Source organism: Zalophus californianus, chromosome 3 (assembly GCF_009762305.2).
Source record: "Zalophus californianus isolate mZalCal1 chromosome 3, mZalCal1.pri.v2, whole genome shotgun sequence".
NCBI classification, from domain to species: domain Eukaryota; kingdom Metazoa; phylum Chordata; class Mammalia; order Carnivora; family Otariidae; genus Zalophus; species Zalophus californianus.
The window spans coordinates 134,937,989-134,960,803 of NC_045597.1; the positions used below are offsets into that span (position 1 = coordinate 134,937,989).

The window sequence follows — 22,815 nt, forward strand, 5'->3', positions numbered from 1 at the left end:
CTTCATTCCCTTTCTGCATGATTCTACTTATTGATTCTTTTTATTCCCTTGGCTTCATAGATCATGTATACACCAAAACTCCAAAATTTATATCCTGGCCCAAACGTCTCATGCCAGAAATCTGGAATTATTCTGAACACTTTGTTACCTTTTTGTCTTTCTTCAGTACATATACATATACTCATGTGTATTTCCTCTCTCACACACACACCCACCCACCCACCCATATATCCCGTGAGTCAGACTATTGTCATCACTAGCCTGGACTATAGTAATAGTCTACTTACAGGACTCCCAAGAATCCGTTTTTATATTCTTTAAGTCTGTTTTCTTCTCAGCAGTGAGAGTGATTTTTAGAATCATTAACAAACACAAAATCCTAACCAAGTGGATTCTGCCTTAACCTTTTTATGGCTTCTTGTTCCTGAGATAAAGACCCTCATTCACTTAGCATGGTCTGAAAGACTCTCCTCCCATTCAGTTTATTTCAGTAATGCTGTCTTATCAGACAGCCAGGGACCTGTTTGCTCTGTTTGGAGTGTGTTTCCCTTCCCTGTTCTCTTGCCTAACTTCTATTCATATTTTGTCGCCAGCTTAAATATCTCCTTTGCACCTAGTCCTTGCCTGATACCCCTCGTTAGATTAGCTCCCCCATCATATTTTCACTGCATGCACTGTTATCCTCCTCTAACACAGCAATTTTAATTAATTATTTGTTTGATTATCTGTTTAAATATCTAGCTTTGGAGTCATCAACTCAGTAATGACAGGGAAAGAGTCTGTTTTGCTGACTATAACCCCAGCACTGAGCATAGTGCCTAGCACAGAGTAGGTGCTCAGTAAATTTCTTGAATAAGAAAGACATTGTCTGCCTTCTGTTATTTCTTATGCTTCATGCTAATTAGTTTACCTTTCTGGATTGATTATAAAGAAGATAAAGGGACTTAATTAAATAAGATTATCAACTTTTACAAGAAGTCTTAAAAACTGTAGTTCAGCTTTAGTAAACCTTGGTTTTAATGTTTGTTGCCTATCCACCTTTTCTTTCTTTCCTTCTTTTTCTTTCCTTCTTTCTTTCTTTCTTTCTTTCTTTCTTTCTTTCTTTCTCTCTCTCTCTCTCTCTCTCTCTCGCTCGCTCTCTTTTTAAGAGAGAGAGGAAGGGATGGGCAAAGGGTGAGTGTGAATTTTAAGCAGGGTCCACTCCCAGTGTGGAGCCCAATGCAGGGCTTGATCTCCCAACCCTGAGATCATGACTTGAGCCAAAATCAAGCATCGGATGCTTAACTGACTGAACCACCCAGGTGCCCCATTACCCACCTTTTAATAGTAGTTTGAGCTTAAGAAAATAAGGTCCACAAAGAGTGTGTGCCCTTTTGCCAGGTTCTAGAAGATAGGCACTTTTAAATATTGGCCCTTTTTTATTTAAGATAACAAATTGAGTAATTTAAAATATAATCTGATTTCTTTGCCTCTGGCAAACTCTAAGGCTTCTGGCTCTCTCTGGCCACAGTAGCTGCTTCTCCCTGCTATTTTCTTTGCCTGCGTTTTAGACTTTAAGCTTTGAGAACATTGTGCTTTTGAAGCTTGTTAATGCTGTGAACAGATTCGTGTGGGTGGTGAGCAAATTATTTTCTTTTCTCTTGCTTAGTAAGCTTGATCCATTAGGCCATTTGCACTCAGAAAACCCAAATCTTTAAATATAACCCTACGATAAAAGTATTAAGTAAATTGAAGTTTTTAAATATTACTCTTTTATGAAAACTCTTAGTTTAGGTTTAGTTGCTAATCCAGTCTGCCTTATAGTTAATTCTGAGTGTTGTTCACTGATATCTCATTCTATCTTCAGAAGTAAAAAATGCCAGTATCTACTATAATGCCACCATTAAAGCTGAAACGTTAAAGACCTATTGCAGGATGAAAAAGATGAGGTTCTTTAGATAACTTTCATTAAGCCAATTTGGAAGATGGCTTAGGCCTGAGGAAACTGCTTCATTCCCTACTTCAGGAGTACCTGTTGTCACAGGTTTTCTGTTTAACAAAAATCTCTGAATTTGAAGTAGTTTATGGACCCTAAAGTGATCAGACATTAATATTTCAGATTCCACAGGAGGAGAGGAGAACTAACTTAGTGTTGTTCCTGTAATTTTCACTTGTTGAATTTCATTTCAGTAGTTCAACTTTGGCACTTTGATGACGTGTTGAGGTCTTAGGTTCTTTTTTCCCTTTTCAGAGTTTTAAAGCTAAATGAAGTAGAAAATAATAGTGCCCAGCATCAGATCTCTGAAGATTTTGTCATTTTGGCCAACAGGGAGAAGAACAAAGTAAGCCAGGAGTACTTTAAAATTCTTTGTATATCACTGTCTTTCTATTTGAGAATATAATATACAAATGTGTTTGTCTTTTAGTGTGGCAGAAAAGAGCAGCACGATAAAAGTCTGGATTTTTTTGTCTACGTAGTTAGCTGGTCTTAGCCCCATGCACAGCTGAGATTTGAAAAGAGTTGATTATATTGAGCTTATCTTTTGCTAATTTCTGTTTCTTTTCTGGGTTTCTCTTTCAGTTTTTATTGATGAATTTTCGACCTTTGGGTTTAATTAATTGTGCAAACTTAGAGTAGGTTGGGGTAGATATGAATCTTTAAAAATCACATACCATGTTTTAACTCCAAATAGTTCTTTTTCTTTAGTGTACAAATTAAGAACATGAAGAAAATTATGCAGAGAGAAATTTCCAAAAGCAGATCCACTGTAGCATTGCTGTACTTATACTAAAGCAAAAATCAGAAGGGCGAGTGAAGTAGCAAATCTGTAACCTTTGTATTTATTGTTTGCCTACTTTGGTATTTTATCCATAATTTATTATAGTAAGTATTTTTACTAATTGGAGGATGAGAAATCTGATTCAGAATTTTCTTAGTAGAGGAAAGAATTGTGGATGTTGGATAAGGGTTGGTTGTTTAACAAAATTTAGTAGTTTTGCTATTTATTGCACATAAAAGGATTCATCATATCTTTTTATTTCTCTCCATATGATAGAATGAAAACTTACCCATTGTTACAGCTTCTGGACGGGTGGTGAAAAAAAATTTTAACCTTCTGGATGATGACCCAGAACAAGAGGTATTACTTTAGCCAGAGATAACAAACCAAACTAGTGTGTACTAGCCCTGTGGTTTTTCAAGTCTGCTTCCCAGACTCTGGGATACAGGTTGGGGGTGAGTAGTTCCATGCAGACTTCATTGGTGGGATTGTGCATGGTATTTCAATCAGTGCATCTCCATCATCCTCTCCTCTCATACTGGAATTATTTGTAAGATTTCATTTGCAGAAATGTTCTTAGAACTGAAATAATTTGAAAACACTGCTAGCTTATGGTTTTGTTTTACTAATGTGCACATTTCTAGGGAAATTTAATAGAAAATACTTTAATTATATCCTGATGACTTTATGGCTTTTGCTTTATTTTTTACTTACGAGACATGGATATGTTTGGTAATGATCATGGGCCAGGGAAGAAGGGTGTGAGGGTGTGATAAATTAGTTCAGCCTCTGGCCTGAACTTGACATCGCGAAGGGTGTGAGGGTGTGATAAATTAGTTCAGCCTCTGGCCTGAACTTGACATTGCCAGTCACTGAGCTAATACATTTTTATCCCTTTCTTTTAAAGAGGCATTGAAAGTTTTTATGAAATCAGCGGACAGTGATCATGCTTCAAATATATAACCATTGCATGAATTCTAAATCTGTCTGGACCAGAAAACTGTTTGATTGCGTGACCATTTCTAGGTAGAAACATTAGAGTAGCCTTCTAAGGATAGTTTTTGAAAATCTTTTAAAAAGGTTGGAGGTGACCCAGTATATGGCTACTCTCAAAAAAGATATATATATGTACATTTGTATATTATGTAATGTATTATGTATATATATATACACATATATACAATATATTTTATGAAATATATAACACATAAAATATGTAATATAAAAATATATAAAATAAATACATGTATTTTTTTGAACCATAGAAATCTATCGAGAACAAAGCAGAAAGCTCCCTGTGTATAAAACTATATTTGAGAAAGACATACTAAAATTACTGAAAGGTAGCAAAAATAATTAACAAGGAGAAGGTGGTAACAAAGAGAGAGATACTGTACATCAAGAGATTAGAAAACAAGAACTTTTAGCCTATAAAGGAGAAGCTGAAAGGGGTTGTGACTAAAGGCTATAAAATCACTACACCCAGGCAAGAAGTCTACTCTTTGAATTTTGACCAAGGTAATATTAAGGCAAAAAAGTAAATAAAAAGAAACCATGTGTAATAAATCCCTGTAAATTTTTATGTCATGAGTAGTAAAGGCAGAAAATATAAATAGATGAAAAAGCAGTTTGACCAAATATGAGTGAAGGATTAGTATGTGGTGGTTCAAAGAAACTTGTTGTGCCTGCCAAAATGTCCCTTCCTGTGGTCCATCCCTGGATGGCTGGCATGGATCTGCTTCCCCTGTGAGGCGGTTGGAGTCCCAGGTTTACTTTCTTAAACAGAGTTTGGAGTTAGATTTTTCTCTCTTAAGACTTTACCATCATTAATCATTTCCAGCTAACATCTCTCATCCCAGTCCTGTTCTGTGGGTTGGATTTCAGTTCCTAATTAATATTCTCCCTCAAGTATAAGCAGCCATTTTTGCTTTCTTTAGGAAACCAAAAAGCATTAAAAAAAAAAAAAAAAGGCTGATAGAGTCATAAATAGTGTGTGATAGGCTGTCAGTTCTTTTTGAAATGACCTTTGTTTTTCTGAGGTAAGAAAGTGGGTAGTTTTTGGGTTTCAGAACTGAACTTCATATATTTAGTCCTATCTGGAAACCAGTGAAAGCACATGTCAGAGGCAGCAGTTGAGTACCTCTTTTGAATTTGGAGAAGTTCTAGTTTGCTGTCATAACAGAATTTCAGTAATACTTTGGCTGAGATCTACATAGATTTGGTCTGTCAGAATTGGTAGGATACTGTTGCAGTCTTCAGAATCTTAGGACTTTACTAGGCATGAAAGTAGAGACCCATTTCTACCTATGCTCTCATCCATTCATTCCTCTTTCTACATTTTAAAAATAAGTAATAGAATAGTTAAACTACAAATAGAAATAATCCTAACTGGATAACTGGATTTTGCCCCTCTTTTCCTCTGCCTTATCCATCTATTCCCTGAGACTTTTAAAATTGTGGACTATGAAGATGAGCTGGATTTGCTTTCTGTGGTAGCTGTTACCCAAATAGATGCTGAAGGAAAAGCTCACCTGGATTTCCACTGTAATGAATATGGAACTTTACTTAAAAGCATTCCACTAGTGGAGTCATGGGATGTGGTGAGTAGAGTCCATGGAATATGAAGTTGTAAGGATTTTCTTTGTAGGTAATATTTATGGAACAGATGTTACTGTGTTCAAGTTAGTCAAGGGTCACCTATACCAGTGACCACATCAAAGAGGATATCATCCTACAGGACAAAATGAGTACTTCTTAAGCCTTCCTTCCCTAGGAACTAGAGGATGCCTCCTTTCTAAAGGCCTTAAAGACGAAGTCTTTTTTTTTTTTTTAAAGATTTATTTATTTATTTACTTGAAAGAGAGAGAGAGAGAGAGCACATGAGAGGGGGGAGGGTCAGAGGGAGAAGCAGACCCCCCGCTGAGCAGGGAGCCCGATGCGGGACTCAATCCCGGGACTCCAGGATCATGACCTGAGCCGAAGGCAGTCGCTTAACCAACTGAGCCACCCAGGCGCCCATTAAAGATGAAGTCTTATGTTTTATTCTGAGACATGCTGTTTATTTCCTTACCATAGTCTTTGGTTTTCTCACATTTTATAAGTTTGGTAACATTTTTAAAAATAGAAATATACTGTATTGAATCCCCCTGGTTATTTAATAGAGATGTTATCTAAGCATTAGGGTTTCCAGGCACTCTCAGAAATATTTGTCTACTTTTTTGATTATTATAGAATATAAAAACTATAAGGAAGAGTAGCTGTTATTTTATCCAATCCTTTTGTTTTATCAGTGGAGTACCCAAGAGGTTTAGCAACTTGACCACTATTTCACACAGTGAAATAGCAGTATAGGCAATAGAATCTGAGTGTTCAGATTCCTACGACCAGGGTTTTTTTCATTTTCAACGTTTTGTGTAATGCTTTTCTTGTAAGTAATCTGCATATTCGTAAGTAATGAAAATAAACTATTTCTAGCAATTGTTTTGCTTCCAAGTATATATTTGAAGATCCCTAGCATAGGTGCTATGACATTTTAGTGACATAATTGTGAAGATGGTTGTGTGAAGAGGAGATTTCATCTGACTATGTTTTCATTACAGACGTACAGCCATGAAGTCTACTTTGACAGAGACTTGGTACTACACATAGAACAGAAACCAAGCAGGGTCTTCAGCTGCTATGTTTACCAGATGGTATGTGACCCTGCCGATGAAGAAACAACAAACAGAAGTTGTGAAAAAGAGTGAGATAATTTTAAATTTTGAGATGTAACTTATAAGATTTTTAGCCACGTACCCCCGCAGCTATGTTCAGTCCTCCTTTTTGTTATCTGCATAGAAAGTTCTCCAGTATTTTCTAGAAAAAGGTCTTGTGTTGACTTCAGATGACTGTGACTTCTTTTTTAAATTCTTGCCATACAAGGGGTGGTAAGGACTTCATTTTACAAATTTTTTAGAATGACATCCTAAGAAGTCTAACATTTTAGAGCTTTTAGCTTGGTGGTGATGCAAATATAAAGTGTTGGGGAGCACAAAAGACAAGTTATTTTCAATTGTTGGGAGAGGGTTATTGATGGAGAAGTATTTAACATGGTTCTTAAAGGATGGTATGGAATTTTGATAGGTAAGACTAGGCAGGAGAGACAAAAAGAAAGACAGAGAAGATACAGAAAGAAATCCTCTATCCTCTATACCAAACTTTGCCTAAGGGTGAGAAAAGAGATCTGTAATGTGAACGAGTGTTTTTGAGCCACAAATGTGTCATAACATTTTTTTAAATCACATATGTGTATATATATGTTTTGTATTTATATATAGCATTAGGAATTGGCTCCTCTAGTTCCCAGATTATCTTTTCTTCCATGGTTTTATTTTCTTGGCTTGGTGTTCCCATTGATTATTTATGTTTCTATCATAGACTAATGTAAAAGATTCCAAGCAAACTTTAAGTGAAATTTTTTTCTGATATGTAGCCTGTTCAGCTCTAAATGCATTTAAGAATGTTGTATTCATTTCACCGTTCTATTTATTTGGTGAGTTTTCCAATTCTGCTTAGGCAATATTTTCATACCTATGCAATAAGATAAAGGTATCCTGTATCCCACCAGTTCTGCTCCTTGTAGAAGAGTAGATAAAGCCTCAATTCCTACTGGCTTGGGAATTGACTGATTAGCTAGAAAAGGCTTTTGGCTCTATCTTAGTTGTGAAAGGAGTATTTTTTTCTTCTTTGCTAGGACCAATCTAAATATAATCCTTGAACTCAGATAATCACTCTTCAGATTGTTAAATAAAAGCAACCTAAGGGAGAAAATTGTTTCTTTTTGCTTCCTGTCTGAGAAATCCAGTTGCTGCAATCCACATGTTCAGCACATTTCTCTGATTCAGCTTCAAAAGAATAGTAAAAATAGAAGGGGAGGAGACAGCAATAAAAATCATTGCTGATTCAAATTTAAGTTTAAAATATGGGATTCTAGCTTGGATAATTTACATTAAAATCATTCGGTTTTGGGGGGCACTTGGGTGGCTCAGTTGGTTAAGCATCCAGTTCTTGATCTCAGCTCAGGTCTTGATCTCAGGGTCATGAATTCAAGCCCCATGTTGGGCTCCATGCTGGGCATGGAGCCTACTTAAAAAAAAAAAAAAATTTAAACTCCTTCAGTTTTTCCTTCAGTTTTGGCTTGATCCCATATTAAGAATGATGTGAATTCTATTCTTTTCTGCCCTTGAAGTTTGCAGATAAATTTCAAGCTTATGATCAACAGAAGCTGAGGGGAAAAGATGTTAAACCTATTCCAGACATCAAGAAATTAGTAGCAGAGTCCATAAATTTAAAAGAAAGAAAGGGAGCAAACCTAAAACTATCTTTTGCGCAAAAGAAAAGAAGATTGCTAACGTTTTAGAATAAGGGAAAATATTTATATGTGGGCTAAAGATAAATCTTTCTGAATCTGATCCTAAGTGTAATAACCATTTGGGAAAGTAGAAGTGATTATTACCTCATGAGCAAGATAATAAAACTATCTTCATTTATTAAATTCTAATACTTTTATATCTACTAATTTAAAAATCCATTCTTATTTTATGCATCTTTAATAGTACTATTTAATATAATATTTGAAGCTTTCAGAGTATTTTAGAGACATGATTGTGGTTACAGCAGTTGAATAGTTATGATGTGCTGGATATTGCCCCAAACTCCCAATTAGACACTAACTGTACCTAAACAGTCATACCCAGTGAATTTACATCTTGAAAAACAAGTCTGTTAAGAGGTAATAGATTAAAAACACCAGAGAAAAGAAAGAAACCAGTGTTGTATGGGTTTCAAAGCAGATGCAGTGTTATATAAAAGCAGAAAGCCTACTCTCCAAGAATGTTTCAGAAAAGGATGTCCTAAGACTTCAGTCATATCTGGTTTTTTATTTATTTTTTTAAATTTTTTTTTAAGATTTTATTTATTTGAGAGAGAGAGAGCATGAGAGAGAGAGAGCATGAGCAGCGGGGGAGAGGCAGGGGGAGAGGGAGAAGCAGACTCCCTGCTGAGCAGGGAGCCTGACATGGGACTCGATCCCAGGACCCTGGGATTGTGACCTGAGCTGAAGGCAGCCGCTTAACCGACTGAGCCACCCGGGTACTCCAGTCCTATCTGCTTTTTTTAAAAAAGAACTTTATTGAGTTTCCCCTTCTTCTTTAAGTCATTATCTTCTTTTGATGAAATGATAGGAACTCATCTACTCAGAAAGGCATCTGAGAACTAGCTGAGATCCTTAGCTGCTTTTTAGGCTGGGGGCAGGTGTGAGTGGGTGGATAGAATACTAGTCTAGGTATGAACTGACCGCTGAGAAACTCCTAATGTTTCACCACTGCCAAAATCAAACTACAGCAGGATCCACTGTGAATGAGCCAGGCAGGAAATGTACCTTAGTGTGAAAGACCATAGGGAGTGGTGGGCAGTATAATAAACAGAGGGGTTATGCCCCAACTAAAAGGACATGCTGCTCCTACATAGTTTCAGCCAATTGTAACATTATGTGGGAATGTGGGCTACATGATTGTTAACAGGATGGTTGATAAAAAGATGCCAAAAGGTAGAAGATAGTAAAGAATGTGGGGAATTTATGGATAACATACATGGCAGGAGACAGTACAGAATGCTTCTTGAACAAGTATGGGCTTCCCAGCTTCCCACAGGGGCTTTGCAGCTGTTCATTCTGCCACCTGCCAGGCATGACACTGCCATTCTCTTGGGGTTGGGGGGCAAGCGGCAGTTAATATCCTCCTGGCCCCACCTTAACCCCCACTGTCTGCCTGACTACTTTAGAGTCTTTAACTGTGTGCCCACCTACTTAACAAGCACTAGTGATAGGCACAAAACATTGTGGGTAACATTTCTGAGTGTTTAATGCAAAACTGAGTGAAGAAGTATAGCTTGTTTCAGCAGGTCTAGATAATACACTGATAAGAAGTGTATTTCTGCATTTCACTACTTGTGATTCTGTATTCTCACAGTATCAGTGCAGCAAGGTTATCATTCTTTGACTTTCTAAAACATTTCTCAAACTTTGAGGGTTTTGAACTACCTAGTGAGGAGATGATGTTCTATTTAAACAAATTAAGGTTCTCCACATTCTTATACCAATTGAATGTTTTGTTTCTTGTATGTACTTTTTAAAAAAATGGGGATGACTTACATTCATTGAGTGCTTTCTATCTACCAATCACTGTGATACATGTAAAATGAGTTGGCTCACTCAACATTCGGAATAATCATATGAAGTACGAACTACCATTATCCTTCCACGTTTTGTAAATGAGGAAAGTGAGGCTTATAGAAGTTAATTTGCTCAAGGTCCTACAACTAATAAGTGCAGAGGTAGGAAACATCCAGATTTGTTTGACACACATGCCAGATTTCCTCCAAAGCTCTCAAAAAGCAAATGATGTTATTTTATGTCATATATAGCATATTGTTAATGGTAATACTGGGTATAGGAAAATGCTTAATAAGTGTTTTTTAAATGGTGATTGGAGATCCAAATTTTGGACCAAGTTGAATGAGATACAATTGGCCTATTCACATATATAACCTGATATAAAAGACGATTCTTCTATTCAGTGGTTAAAATTAATTTTTTTTTTAAAGACGCAAAACATGGTACTCTCAGCCTGTTTGTGGGTGATAATAAACACCAGTATTAGTAATTACTCTGAAGGTAACTTGGCTTCCTTCTCAATAATTTGTATAGTTTCGTACCTGTCTTACCTGGCTTACGTATGTCATCTGACTTTTAGAATTTCAGGGAAAATTCTGGGGCTAATTTCTGGTCCCTATGTTGCTATAGAACCTACCTCTATCTTACAGAAGGAATAATTTATTAGAGGCATAGGATGTATATTAGAAAGATAAGACCAATGGAGGGCTTTTCTCCATTTTATTATGAAAATTTTCAAACGTACAGCAAAGTTGATGGAATTTTATAGTAGATACCCAATTACCAACTTCATGGAGTCTAAATTTTACTCTATGTGTTTTATTACTCATGTCTCCATGTTACTTTTATGATGCAGACATCAGTATACTTCCCCCTAATACTTCAACATGTATAATGTTTAGTTTTTAAAATTTTTGATGTACACTTAAACATGCGATGAAATGCACAAGTGTTGAATATAAACTTGCTAAGTTTTTGCAAATGCATTCATCTGTGTAACCCAAACCCTTTTCGAAATTTGGACACAGCAATCATTCCAGAAAGTTTCCTCATGTTCCTTCCCGGTCAATCCCCACCCCACCTATCAAGTGTTATCTACTGTTCTGATTATTTTGCCTCACAGATTAAATCTGCCCATTCTAAAACTTTATATGAATGAAATCATACAAAGCATAATGCTTCCTTCAGTCAGTACGTTTCTGAGGTTAATTCATGTCGCATGTACCAGTGATTTATTCCTTTTTATTGCTGAGTAGTCTTTTGTATGAATGTGTCAGTCTGTTTTTTTCCATGTTCCTGTTGATGGACACCTGGGCTGTTTCTGCTTTTGCTTTGCTTGCTTGCTTGCTTGCTTTCTTTCTTTCTTTCTTTCTTTCTTTCTTTCTTTCTTTCTTTCTTTTTTTCTTTTTTTTGCTATTAGGAACAAAGTGTTCTGAATGTCTTTATACACTTTTTGTAAACATATGTCTTTATTCCTCTTCGGTAAACATCTAAGGATGGAATTGTTGGATTCTAGAGTAGTTGTATGTTTAGTTTAATAAGCAACTATCAAACCTTTTTTCCAAAGGATTGTACCATTTTACATGCCTGCGACAATGTGTGAAACTTCCAGTTACTCCACATTTTCTCCAATGCTTGTGGTTGTTAGTCTTTTTTATCTTAGCATTTATGGTGGGTGTAAAAATCTTTCCTAGTTGTTACTTAGATTGTTTCTACTTGCCCCTAGCAGCCCTCTTGTCAGGTTACCCTCTTCATCTTTTTTAACTCCAGCCCCACCGGGAACTGCTGAAAACATTCTTTCTTTGTGATAATAATTAAGATAACTCAAAACACAGCCTGAATTATTCTTTCTCAAACATAGACTACATTGTCACCAAGGAACCTTGTTTCCTTTAGTGGAAACTAACAGAGAACAAACCTGAGTTGCTAATGGTACATATTAGACTGTTCCACATGACTATGGGAGCTGGACAGGATGATACCAGAGCACAGCCTCCATAAAACATTGTAATAAAAGCAGAAAATGACCTTTTCCTTTAAAGATTAGGAGTTCATGTTATTTGTAAATCAGATGAATTTTTTTTAAAGATTTATTTATTTGAGAGAGAGAGAGTGCATGCATGTGTGCAAGAGGGTGTTCAGGGGGAGATGGGGCGGAGCAGAGGGTGAAAATCCTTAAGCAAACTCCACACTGAGCATGGAGACATGGGCTCAATCCCAGGACCCTGAGATCATGAGCTGAGCTGAAACCAAGAGCCAGATGCTTAACTGACTGAGCCACTTAGGTGCCCCAATCAGATGAATTTTTGCTACAATATGAAACCATATTAAACAGCTTGATCCTTTTCCCAATAACTATATTGGACCTCAGTGTGGTTTTAATTTATATTTCCTTATTAACTAATGATGTTAAGCACATTTGTGTGTGTTTATATACCATGTGTAAATTTTATTTGATTTTATTATTTTATTTTTTAGTTGTAAAAACTGTTCATCCTACAAAAAAATACGTGCTGTGTTTTGGGGGGGTGGGGAACTGTAGCACAGGTCTCCTCTAAACTAAAATGTGTAAATTTTAAATTTTCTTACCAGATTTTTTTGAGGTATAATGGACATAAAATAAACTTGCACATATTTAAATTGTACCATTTGATAAGTTTTGACATGTATACACCCATGAAACCATCACCACAATTAAGATATTAAACATATCCATCACCCCAAAACGTTTCCTCTTGGCTCTCTGTAATACCCCTTGCTTCTCTTTCCTGTCTTCCCAAAGCAGCCACTAATCTGTTTCTGTTGCTTTAGATTAGATTGCATTTTTTAGAATTTTATATAAATGGAGTCACACAGTAAGTACTCTTTTTTTATTTCTGGCTTCTTTCACTCAGTATAGTTATTTTGAGATCCATCTGTATTACATGTACCATAGTTCATTCCCTTTTATTGCTTAATAGTACTCCATTGTGTGGTTATAACCCACAATATGTTTATACATTTACCTGCTGCTGTACATTTGGGTAGTTTCTGATTTTTGGCTACTACAAACAAAGCTACTATGAACATGTGGTGCAAATTCTTTGTATGGACATATGCTTTATTTCTGTTGGAAAATACCAAGGAGGAAATGGCTGGATCATATGTTAAATATATACTTAAATTTTTTTTTTTAAGATTTTATTTATTTATTTATTTATTTGTGAGAGAGAGAGAGAGAGAGTGTGTGCAACGAGCGGGGGTAAGGTCAGGGGGAGAAGGAGAGGCAGAGAATCTGAAGCGGATTCCACGATTAGCACGGAGCCCAGCGCAGGGCTCGATCCCATGACCCATGTGATCATAACCTGAACCAAAACCAAAAGTCAGACACTTAACCAACTGAGCCACCCAGGTGCCCCTATGCTTAACTTTTTAAGAAGCTTCCAAACTGGGGCACCTGGGTGGCTCAGTCGTTAAGCATCTGCCTTCGGCTCAGGTCATGATCCCAGGGTCCTGGGATTGAACCCTGCATTGGGCTCCCTGCCCTGCGGGGAGCCTGCTTCTCCTCCCACTCCCCCTGTTTGTGTTCCCTCTCTTGCTGTGTCTCTCTCTGTCAAATGAATAAATAAATAAGAAGCTTCCAAACTGGTTTTTCAAAATGGCTGTGCCATTTTATTTTCTCATCATCCCATCATCAGTATATGAGAGTTCCAGGTGCTCCATATCCTTGCAAATACTTGTAATGGTCAGTGTTTTTAATTTTAGACATTTAGTTTAGGTCTTACATTTAGATCTATATTCTACTTTTTGTTTATTTTTGTATATGGTGCAAGATATGGTTCAAAGTTCTTTTTTTCTATATGGATATCCAATGCAGAGGGGATAGAATTCCGTCTTTCACCGTTAAGTATGATATTAACTGTAGGTTGTTCATAGATGCTCCTTATCAATTTGAAGTTCCCCACTATTACTAGTTTTCTGAGGTTTTTATTGGATTATACATGTTGGAGTCTGTCGAATAATCATTCTGCATCTTTTGAGATGATCATATGGTTTTTAGTCTGTTAATATGGTACATTACATTGATTGACTTTTTTTTTTAAAGATTTTTATTTATTTATTGAGAGAGAGAATGATAGAGAGCATGAGAGGGAGGAGGGTCAGAGGGAGAAGGAGACTCCCTGCTGAGCAGGGAACCCGATGTGGGACTTGATCCTGGGACTCCGGGATCATGACCTGAGCCGAAGGCAGTCACTTAACCAACTGAGCCACCCAGGCGCCCTACATTGGTTGACTTTTGTGATGTTAAACCAATCTTGAATTCTTGGGATAAATCCACTTGATACCTCTAAATTTCTTTTCTTTTTTTTTTAAGATTTTATTTATTCACTTGACAGAGAGAAAGAGAGCACAATCAGGGGGAGCGGCAGGCAGAGGATGAGGGAGAAGCAGGCTCCCCACTGAGCAGGGATCCCAAAGCGGGACTCGATCCCAGGACCCCGGGATCATGACCTGAGCCGAAGGCAGTGGCTCAGTGACTGAGCCACTCAGGCGCCCTCATACCTCTAAATTTCTACTCATATTTTAAGTCAGACAGTTTCTGCATTTCCACTTTTTCACGTGTCATTTCCGCAATAATAAATTCATAAAATTTACCATTACATTTGTACTCTGGTACACATTGATCCTTTTGAGATCATTACATTTAGATGACTTTCTTCCTTTACCAATAATTTCCAGACATTTCTGGACCCTTTGCCAAATATTTCATTCTCATATAAACAGAACTTAGCAAGTTTTAGGCCTTAGAACCTTGGAGAAGCTCTGGGCATGTTGCCAGCCTCTCTGTGTCTTCTCACAGACCAGAGAGTTCATGCGCTAAATAAAATTATATCTGCAATAGAAAAGTCAGTTTATACCTGCTGTGACCCCAGGGAATGCTTTGAACCCGTTTTAGTTCAATACACTTTGAAACCTTGGACTGCCGCGGAAGGGATGAAACTTAACAGTTAACTGAATTCGTAAAGATGACAACCAGTGGAATGAGTCATATGGAGGACACTCTACCTACTCAGGTAATATGCATCCATAAATTGATCTCTCAAATGAAATTTTCAAAAGAAAATGATTTATCAGTAAATTCTTTATCAAAGTTTTAAGGCTCAATTAAAGATTTTTAATTTTCTTTTAGGAGGGCCCAAGTAGACAATCATTTCTAAAGCCTGTTTTGAACACCATTTTTTCTTTGAAAAATCACAAACTCCAAGGGCACAGCTTTTCAAGCTTTATCTATAAGAGTAATAAGACTGGTTCAAGTATGTTAAAAGAAATAAAATTTAAAAGCCATTCTGAGGGTGCCTGGGTGGCTCAGATGGCTAAGCATCTGCCTTCGGCTCAGGTCGTGATTCTGGGGTCCTGGGATCGAGCCCCGCATCGGGCTCCCTGCTCCACAGGGAGCCTGCTTCTCCCTCTGCCTCTCTACCTCTTTCTCCCATGCTCTCTCTCTCTCTCTCTATATATATATATCTCTGTTTCTCGAATGAATAAATAAAATCTTTAAAAAAAAGCCATTCTAACACTTAATTTTCCTATCTGTCATCTGTCTTTCTCTCTCCAGAGAACAAAGTCAGTGAGAGTTAAAGCATTTCCAGCTCCAACCTCTCCCACATCTAAAACCTCAGTTATTACACAATATCTGCTTGAAGATATGCTGACTGACACTGTATCGTTAACTTAAAAAGGTCCTTGAGATCACTACCACATCTTTTATTCTGTTTTTTTTATTTTTTTATTTTTTTATTTTTTATTTTATTTATTTTTTTATTAACAAATAATATATTACTTGTTTCAGGGACTGTGATTCATCAGTCTTACACAATTCACAGCGCTCACCATAGTACATACCCTCCCCAGTGTCCATCACCCAGCCACCCCAATCCTCCCGCCCCCCACCACTCCAGCAACCCTTAGTTTGTTTCCTGAGATTAAGAGTCTCCTAAGGTTTGTCTCCCTCTCTGGTTTTGTCTTGTTTCATTTTTCCTTCCCTTCCCCTATGATCCTCTGTCTTGTTTCTCAAATTCCTCGTATCAGTGAGATCATATGATACTTGTCTTTCTCTGATTGACTTATTTCACTTAGCATAATACCCTCTAGTTCCATCCACATTGTTGCAAATGGCAGGATTTCATTTTTTTTTAAAGATTTTATTTATTCATGAGAGACAGAGAGAGAGGCAGAGGGAGAAGCAGACTTCCCAAGGAGCAGGGAGTCCGATGTGGGACCAAATCCCAGGACCCTGGGATCATGACCTGAGCCAAAGGCAGACACCCAACCATCTAAGCCACCCAGGTGCCCCAAGATTTCATTTTTTTTTTTGATGGCTGCATAATATTCCATTGTATATCTATACCACATCTTCTTTATCCATTCATCTGTCGATGGACATCTAGGCTCTTTCCATAGTTTGGCTATTGTGGACGTTGCTGCTGTAAACATTGGGGTACGTGTGCCCCTTTGGATCCCTACATTTGTATCTTTGGGGTAAATACCCAGTAGTGCAATTGCTGGGTCATAGGGTGAGACCACTACCACATCTAATATAAAGTCCCAAACATCACTTTTCCACTTTTCCAGAGTTTGTCTTGGTTTCCCTCACCAGCTGGACTTGTGATCCAGTGGTTTCCATTTCAGCTTCTGCCAGAAAGTCTTGAAACTTAGACTTACGTTAGAGTGATCTTATCCTTTATCGTGCATATACAGACACTTTTTTTTTTGTTTTATTTAAATTCAAATTAGCTAACATACAGTGTATTATTAATTTCAGGACAGAATTTAGTGATTCATCAGTTGCATAAACACCCAGTGCTCATTACATCAAATGCCCTCCTTAATGCCCATCACCCCGGTACCCCATCTCCCCAACCCCTCCCCTCGAGGGTGTGTCTGAGTTCTGGTCTGCTTTGTATCCGGGGAGTATGGCTTATGCCAGAAAGATGGCAAGAGGGCACTAATCAACAAACTCAAACCTAAAGAAAAAGGCCTTGGCCTTATATCAAGGATAGTTAAATGAATGTACCCTTCTATGTTTTAAGTTGGAATAAAATGTTTACAGATTATATGTATCTTTAGTACAATGGTTTACTTTTTAATTAACTTTAAATTAACTGTCCAACCTTCTTTAGTAACATCAGATAATAGAGTTTCTTTATTTTTTTAAAAAGATTAAGCCTTATGGATTTTTTAAAATAATTATTTGATTTTAAAAGTGGGGGGATATTGATTTTTTTATGGCAGCTTTATTGGCTGTAATTCACATACTGTAAAGTTCACCTTTTCAAAGTGTAGAATTCAGGGATTTTTTAGTATAGTCACAAAATTGTGCAGTCATCAGCACTATCAAATTTCTAGAATATTTTCATCATCCCAAAGAGCAACCCTGTGTACATTAATAGTCATTCCCATTTCCCTCCCCACCAACCCCTGGCAACCACTAATCTGTTCTATACATTTGCCCGTTTCTGCACATTTCATATAAATGGAATTATGCAAAATGTGGCCTGTTGTGTCTGGTTTCTTTCAGCATAATGTTTTCAAAATTTAATCCATGCTGTAGCATGTATCAGTATCTCATTCCTTTTTCTAGCCAGGTAATATTCCATTGTGTAAATATAACACATTTTGCTTATTCGTCTGTTGATGGACATCAGGTTGATTCCAATTTTTAGCTATTATCAATAATGCTGCTATAAACATTTGTATACACATTTTTTTTTAAAGATTTTGTTTATGTATTTGACAGAGAGAGACAGCGAGAGAGGGAACACAAGCAGGGGGAGTGGGAGAGGGAGAAGCAGGCTCTCCACTGAGCAGGGAGCCCCACGTGGGACCCAATCCTAGGACCCCGGGATCATGACTTGAGCCGAAGGCAGACGCTTAGTGACTGAGCCACCCAGGTGCCCCTGTATACACATTTTTGTATAGATACATGATTTCAATTCTAGGTAAATACCTAGGAGTGGAATTAGTGGATCACATGGTAGTTCTATGTTTAACTTTTTGAGGAACTGCCAAACTATTTTTCAGAGCAACTGTACCATGTTGTATTCCCAACAGCAGTGTGAGGTCCAATTCCTCTACATCCTTGCCAACGTTTGTTATTTTCTATTATTTATTATAACAGTGCTAGTGGATATGAGGTGGTATTTCATTATAGTTTTGACTTTTATTTCCCTCATGACTAATGATGTTGAGCATCTTTTCATGTACTTATTGGCCATTTGTATAGAATGGAGCCCATTCCCAGTAGGAGCTGGTGAGAGAAACAAGCACCAGCCCCTGGCCTCACTTAGACCTGGAGGAATAAGAATTCATCTACTCCTAAGAGGTAGTGTGAGAGAAACACAAAGATACTGCTAAAATACCAGTCCAGGCCCACTAACAGGGATTATCTCTTCCACAATTCTTAATGTTTCAGGTGGATGTGGTTTTCACATGCTCCTACAATGAGTGAATACACATTCCATGATCAAGTGAAATTAATACCTGTTATTTCATAAATATTGACAGCAAAATAGTGACTGTGTTATAAGCTTATATGGCTTTCTGAGCAATTATTAACTTTTTCTGTCTCAGAATCTTAGAATTTTGACAATGTGCTATGATAAATACCTCTTACCCATTTTGAACTTAATAGACTACACAGAAGTATCTAAGAATGCTTTTGAGTCATTACAAGGACAGGCCTGCTAACAACTACTAAAACATTTAGACAGTAACCTCTGTGACTATCTCTTGAGTTTGATCACTGAATTCATTAGATGCTCTATCTACAAAGAACAGCATTATTTTTTTTCGCCCCCCGCAAAGAACAGCATTATTAAGGTTGCTTTTAACGACATCAGAATAAAACAAGATGTGTTTTAATAACTGTTGATACCAGCTACAAGAAATGTATGTTATGCAAGGAAGTGCAGCTAGTAATAAAATATTCTTGTTAATGAAGACTATAATTACATACAGATTAATGAAATAAGACTATATTTATGTCTGCTAATGTTAATCTAAAATTCTGGTGAATCAGAAATTCTGTATTTAGGTGAGTTCAGAAGTATATAGTCACTGACAGTATTTCTAATAAACAATGTCATTTGTGATATAGTACTACAGTTAGTGTGTTTTTACTACCTAGGACATGTACTCATCTTCGAAGTTTTGAAAAATATATTGGTGATTCAAGGAGAATCAACAGATTTATGAGGAGGGAAGGGAATTTACGAAGAGTTCTCTTTTTTTAGCAAAACATTCCAGACTTATGAGGAACAGGAAAATACCCTTAATGCGATAAGGACCCAAGGTGTTGGAAGCAGCTGGGAATGACCCATTTGGGATTGGATTGTGTCAGGGTATGACTGAGGACAGTACACCTGGGAATCACAGCTCAGTGGAGCTTCTCGTCCTCATGGTCTTTATCATAGATGGAACTTAATTTGAAATGGTTTTTTTACAGAGTCTTTGCCAGATTTGGATCTGCATTTTAAGAATGGGTTCTAGGTCTCTTCAAAGAACCAGTTACTGGGTGCCTGGGTCACTCAGTCGGGTAAGCATCTGCCTTCAGCTTGGGTCAGGATCCCGGGGTCCTGGGATGGAGCCCCGCATCTGGCTTCCTGCTCCATGGGGAGCCTGCTTCTCCCTCTCCCTCTACAGCTCCCTCTGCTTGTACTCTCTCTCTCTGTCAAATAAATAAAATCTTAAAAAAAAAAAAAAGAAACAGTTATTATAGCCACTATGTCTCAGTGTCCCTTGGATATGCCATAACAGGGTACCTCACTGCTCCACCACAGGCACAAAATTAAAAATGTTTGAAGAGTGATCTCTCTCTCCCTCTTTTTGGGTCTGTTTCTGGGCTTTCTCTTTCTGATCTTTATATTTTACATTCAGAGCTACAGTCCACCTGGAATTGATATTTGTTTATATGTGAGATGGGAGCTCTCTTTTCTCCCCTTTTGTAAAAACATCCAGTCAGTTCGGCACCATAAATTCCACCTTTATATTGACACCTTTGTCATAAATTATGTGTCTGTCTATGGACTCTACTCTGTTCCATTGGTCTACTTGTCATTATTTTCACCAATAACATACTTTATTGGTTACTGTAGATTTATACTATATCTTAATATCCAGTTGAGTATATCCACACACATTTTTCTTCCTCAGGAGTGTCATGGTTATTCTTTACCCTTGATATATTCTGTGCCTTATACTCTAGAATCTACTTGTCAATTCCACAGAAATTAATTCACTGCAATTGTGATTGGGATTAAATTGACTATAGATAAAGTTAGGGAGAAATGACATCTTTACTTATTTTGAATCTTCTAATACATTGACCTAGTACATCCTTCCATTTATTTATGTCATTTTCAGTTTCTCTAAAAATGTTTTTAGGTTTTTTTCTATAGAGGTATCACACATCTTTTTTTTATTGCTAGGTATTTGATAGGCTTTGATGATAATTGTTTTTAAATTTCATTTTTTTAATGGTTTGATGCTCAACTAGGGAAATTCCATTGATTTCTGCATACTAATCTATGTCCTGTACACTTACTAAATTCACCTAATAATTCTAATACTAATAGGCAGATTTTATTTTCTGAGAAAGCAAATAATTCAATTCTATTATATTCTCTATCTTTAATATTGTTACTTATTTTTCTTGCCTTATTATATTGGCTAGGTCCTCTAGTATATTCCTGATTTCAGAGTAAACAATTTTAACATTTCACCACTAAGTGTTTCCTGTGGGGTTTTTTTCATCAATACCATTTAACAAGTAAAGAAATTTTCTTCTATCCCTAGTTTGCTAAGATTTTTTTTAATGATTACATGTAGAATTTTATCAGTTTACATCTGTTAAGATAATCATGATTTTTTTTCATTTCTTCTGATAATGTGGTATATTACATTGATTGGTTTTGTATGTTAAAAACAATCATGTAGTCCTGAAATAAAGTCAACTTGGTTGTGATGTATCCTTTTATATTTTGCTGTATTCAGTTTGCTATCACTTTGTTTAATGAAGACCTTACCTTGTAAGTAAAATGTATTAATTAGCAGTAGTCCAATGCTGCAACAACTAGAAAATGAAATGGATGAATTGCAAAATTATATTTGTGAAGATATCAGAAGGTTGTGGAACAAGGAGGAATAGGCAAACTACAATTCCAGGATAGTAAGAACTCTTCCTAAGTAAGCCAATAATTGTCTTTGTTTTCTTTCCTGATGGGCTTGACTTAGCAAAGAGATTCTACTAGAAGGAAAAAAAGCCAGCATAACTTCTGACAGTCACAAAGGGCTGATGTGACCTATTAGAAACTGGAAGAGCCCAAATGCAAGGCAGGTTTTCCCCATGAGACATTTTCTGAGTTTTAGGGTGATGTATGAGGTTGGAGGCTGGACCAGAAAAGCAGATTGTAGTCTATTGTTATGTGGTCCTTAAGGGGAAAATCCTACTAGGGGAAAGGAGCTTTTCACAAATTCACAGCTACAGCTAGTCTCTCAGGCATATATGTACATGGGTGTATGACTTTGCTATGGCTGCCATAACAAAGTACCATAGGCTGGGTAGCCTAAACAAAAGAAGTTTATTTTCTCACAGTTCTGGTGGCTAGCAGTCTAAGATCAAGATGTCAGTAGGGTTGGTTTCTTCTGAGGCCTCTCCTTGGCTTGAGAATGACGGTCTTCTCCCCTGTCTTCATATGGTCTTCCCTCTGTGTGTGTGTGTGTCCTGATCTCTTTTTATAAGGACACCAGTCATATTGAATCAGAGCCTACCCTTTTGAGCTCATTTTAACTTAATTACCTCTTTAAAGATTCTGTCTCTAAATACAGTCACATTCTGAGGTACTTAGGGTTAGGACTTCAACAAATGAATTTTGGGAGATACAGTTTAGCCCCCAATAATGGGGTTGGAAGCTAAAGAGCTAAGCCCAAACCTCTTCTGAAGGACACCTACAGTAGTTTCAGGACTGAAGAAACAAACTTTACAAACTCTCCATTAAGCCCTGACCCAATTCAATCACTAGCTGGATTGAGGTGATCCTTCATTCTGTCTGCCTAACTGAGGAAAAGGGGACCCTTCACTAATATCAGTTGGAGCCTCCTTTTTTTACACATAAGTTCTGTCATATAATAAAAAATTATTAGACATGTAAAGAAGCAGGAAAGAAATGGCCAATGACCAAGAGAAAATACTAATGACAGAAGCAAACCCTTCCCTTTGTTGAGAATGTTTTTAAATTACAGATTCGATTTATTTGTTAATCTGGTTTTCTCTTTCTTGTGTCAATCTTAGACAATTGGGTCTTGCTAAAAATCTATCCCTTTCATCAGATTTTTCAAAGCTATAATCCTGAAGTTGTCTATACTATCCTTTTGACATCTTTTAATAGTTAAAGGACTTGTAATAATGGTGAACAGTTGCAAAGCACCTGAAAGCTCAGATCACAGCTGACCCAAGTATTCTCTTTTTCCCTTTGTCAGTCTCATAGGACATTTATTATGCTCTTTAGTCTTGTTCAAGAAACTGGGGCGCCTGGGTGGCTCAGATGGTTAAGCAGGTGCCTTTGGCTCTGGTCATGATCTTAGGGTCCGGGGATCGAGTCCTGCATCGGGCTCCCTGCTCAGTGGGGAGTCTGCTTCTCCCTCTCCTGCTCACCCTGCTTGTGCTCTCTCACTCTCTCTCTCAAATAAATAAAATCTTAAACAACAACAAAAAAGAAACTGTCTTTCAGCTGTTGATCTTCTCCATCATGTGTATTTTTCTGCTACTTTTCTAATTTCATGAGGTAAACATTTAGATCATTTGGTTTT

General features: G+C 37.1%; 1 protein-coding gene across 4 annotated transcripts in view; it reads left to right on the top strand.

The window, feature by feature from the left end:
• DCAF17 (DDB1 and CUL4 associated factor 17) overlaps positions 1-22,815 on the top strand; it is a 76,985-nt gene that overhangs the window by 30,721 nt on the left and 23,449 nt on the right. Inside the window, exons 11-15 of one of the 4 annotated variants that reach the window (XM_027591526.1) lie at positions 2,231-2,321; positions 3,036-3,119; positions 5,204-5,359; positions 6,359-6,501; positions 19,454-19,589. In XM_027591526.1, coding sequence (XP_027447327.1) covers positions 2,231-2,321; positions 3,036-3,119; positions 5,204-5,359; positions 6,359-6,501; positions 19,454-19,484 — 505 coding nt within the window. In that variant the 3' untranslated portion in view covers positions 19,485-19,589. Of the gene's footprint in view, positions 1-2,230; positions 2,322-3,035; positions 3,120-5,203; positions 5,360-6,358; positions 6,502-7,491; positions 7,813-14,905; positions 15,289-19,453; positions 19,590-22,815 lie in introns of those variants that run through there. The other 3 variants (XM_027591524.2, XM_027591525.1, XM_027591523.2) reach the window with 3 other exon arrangements.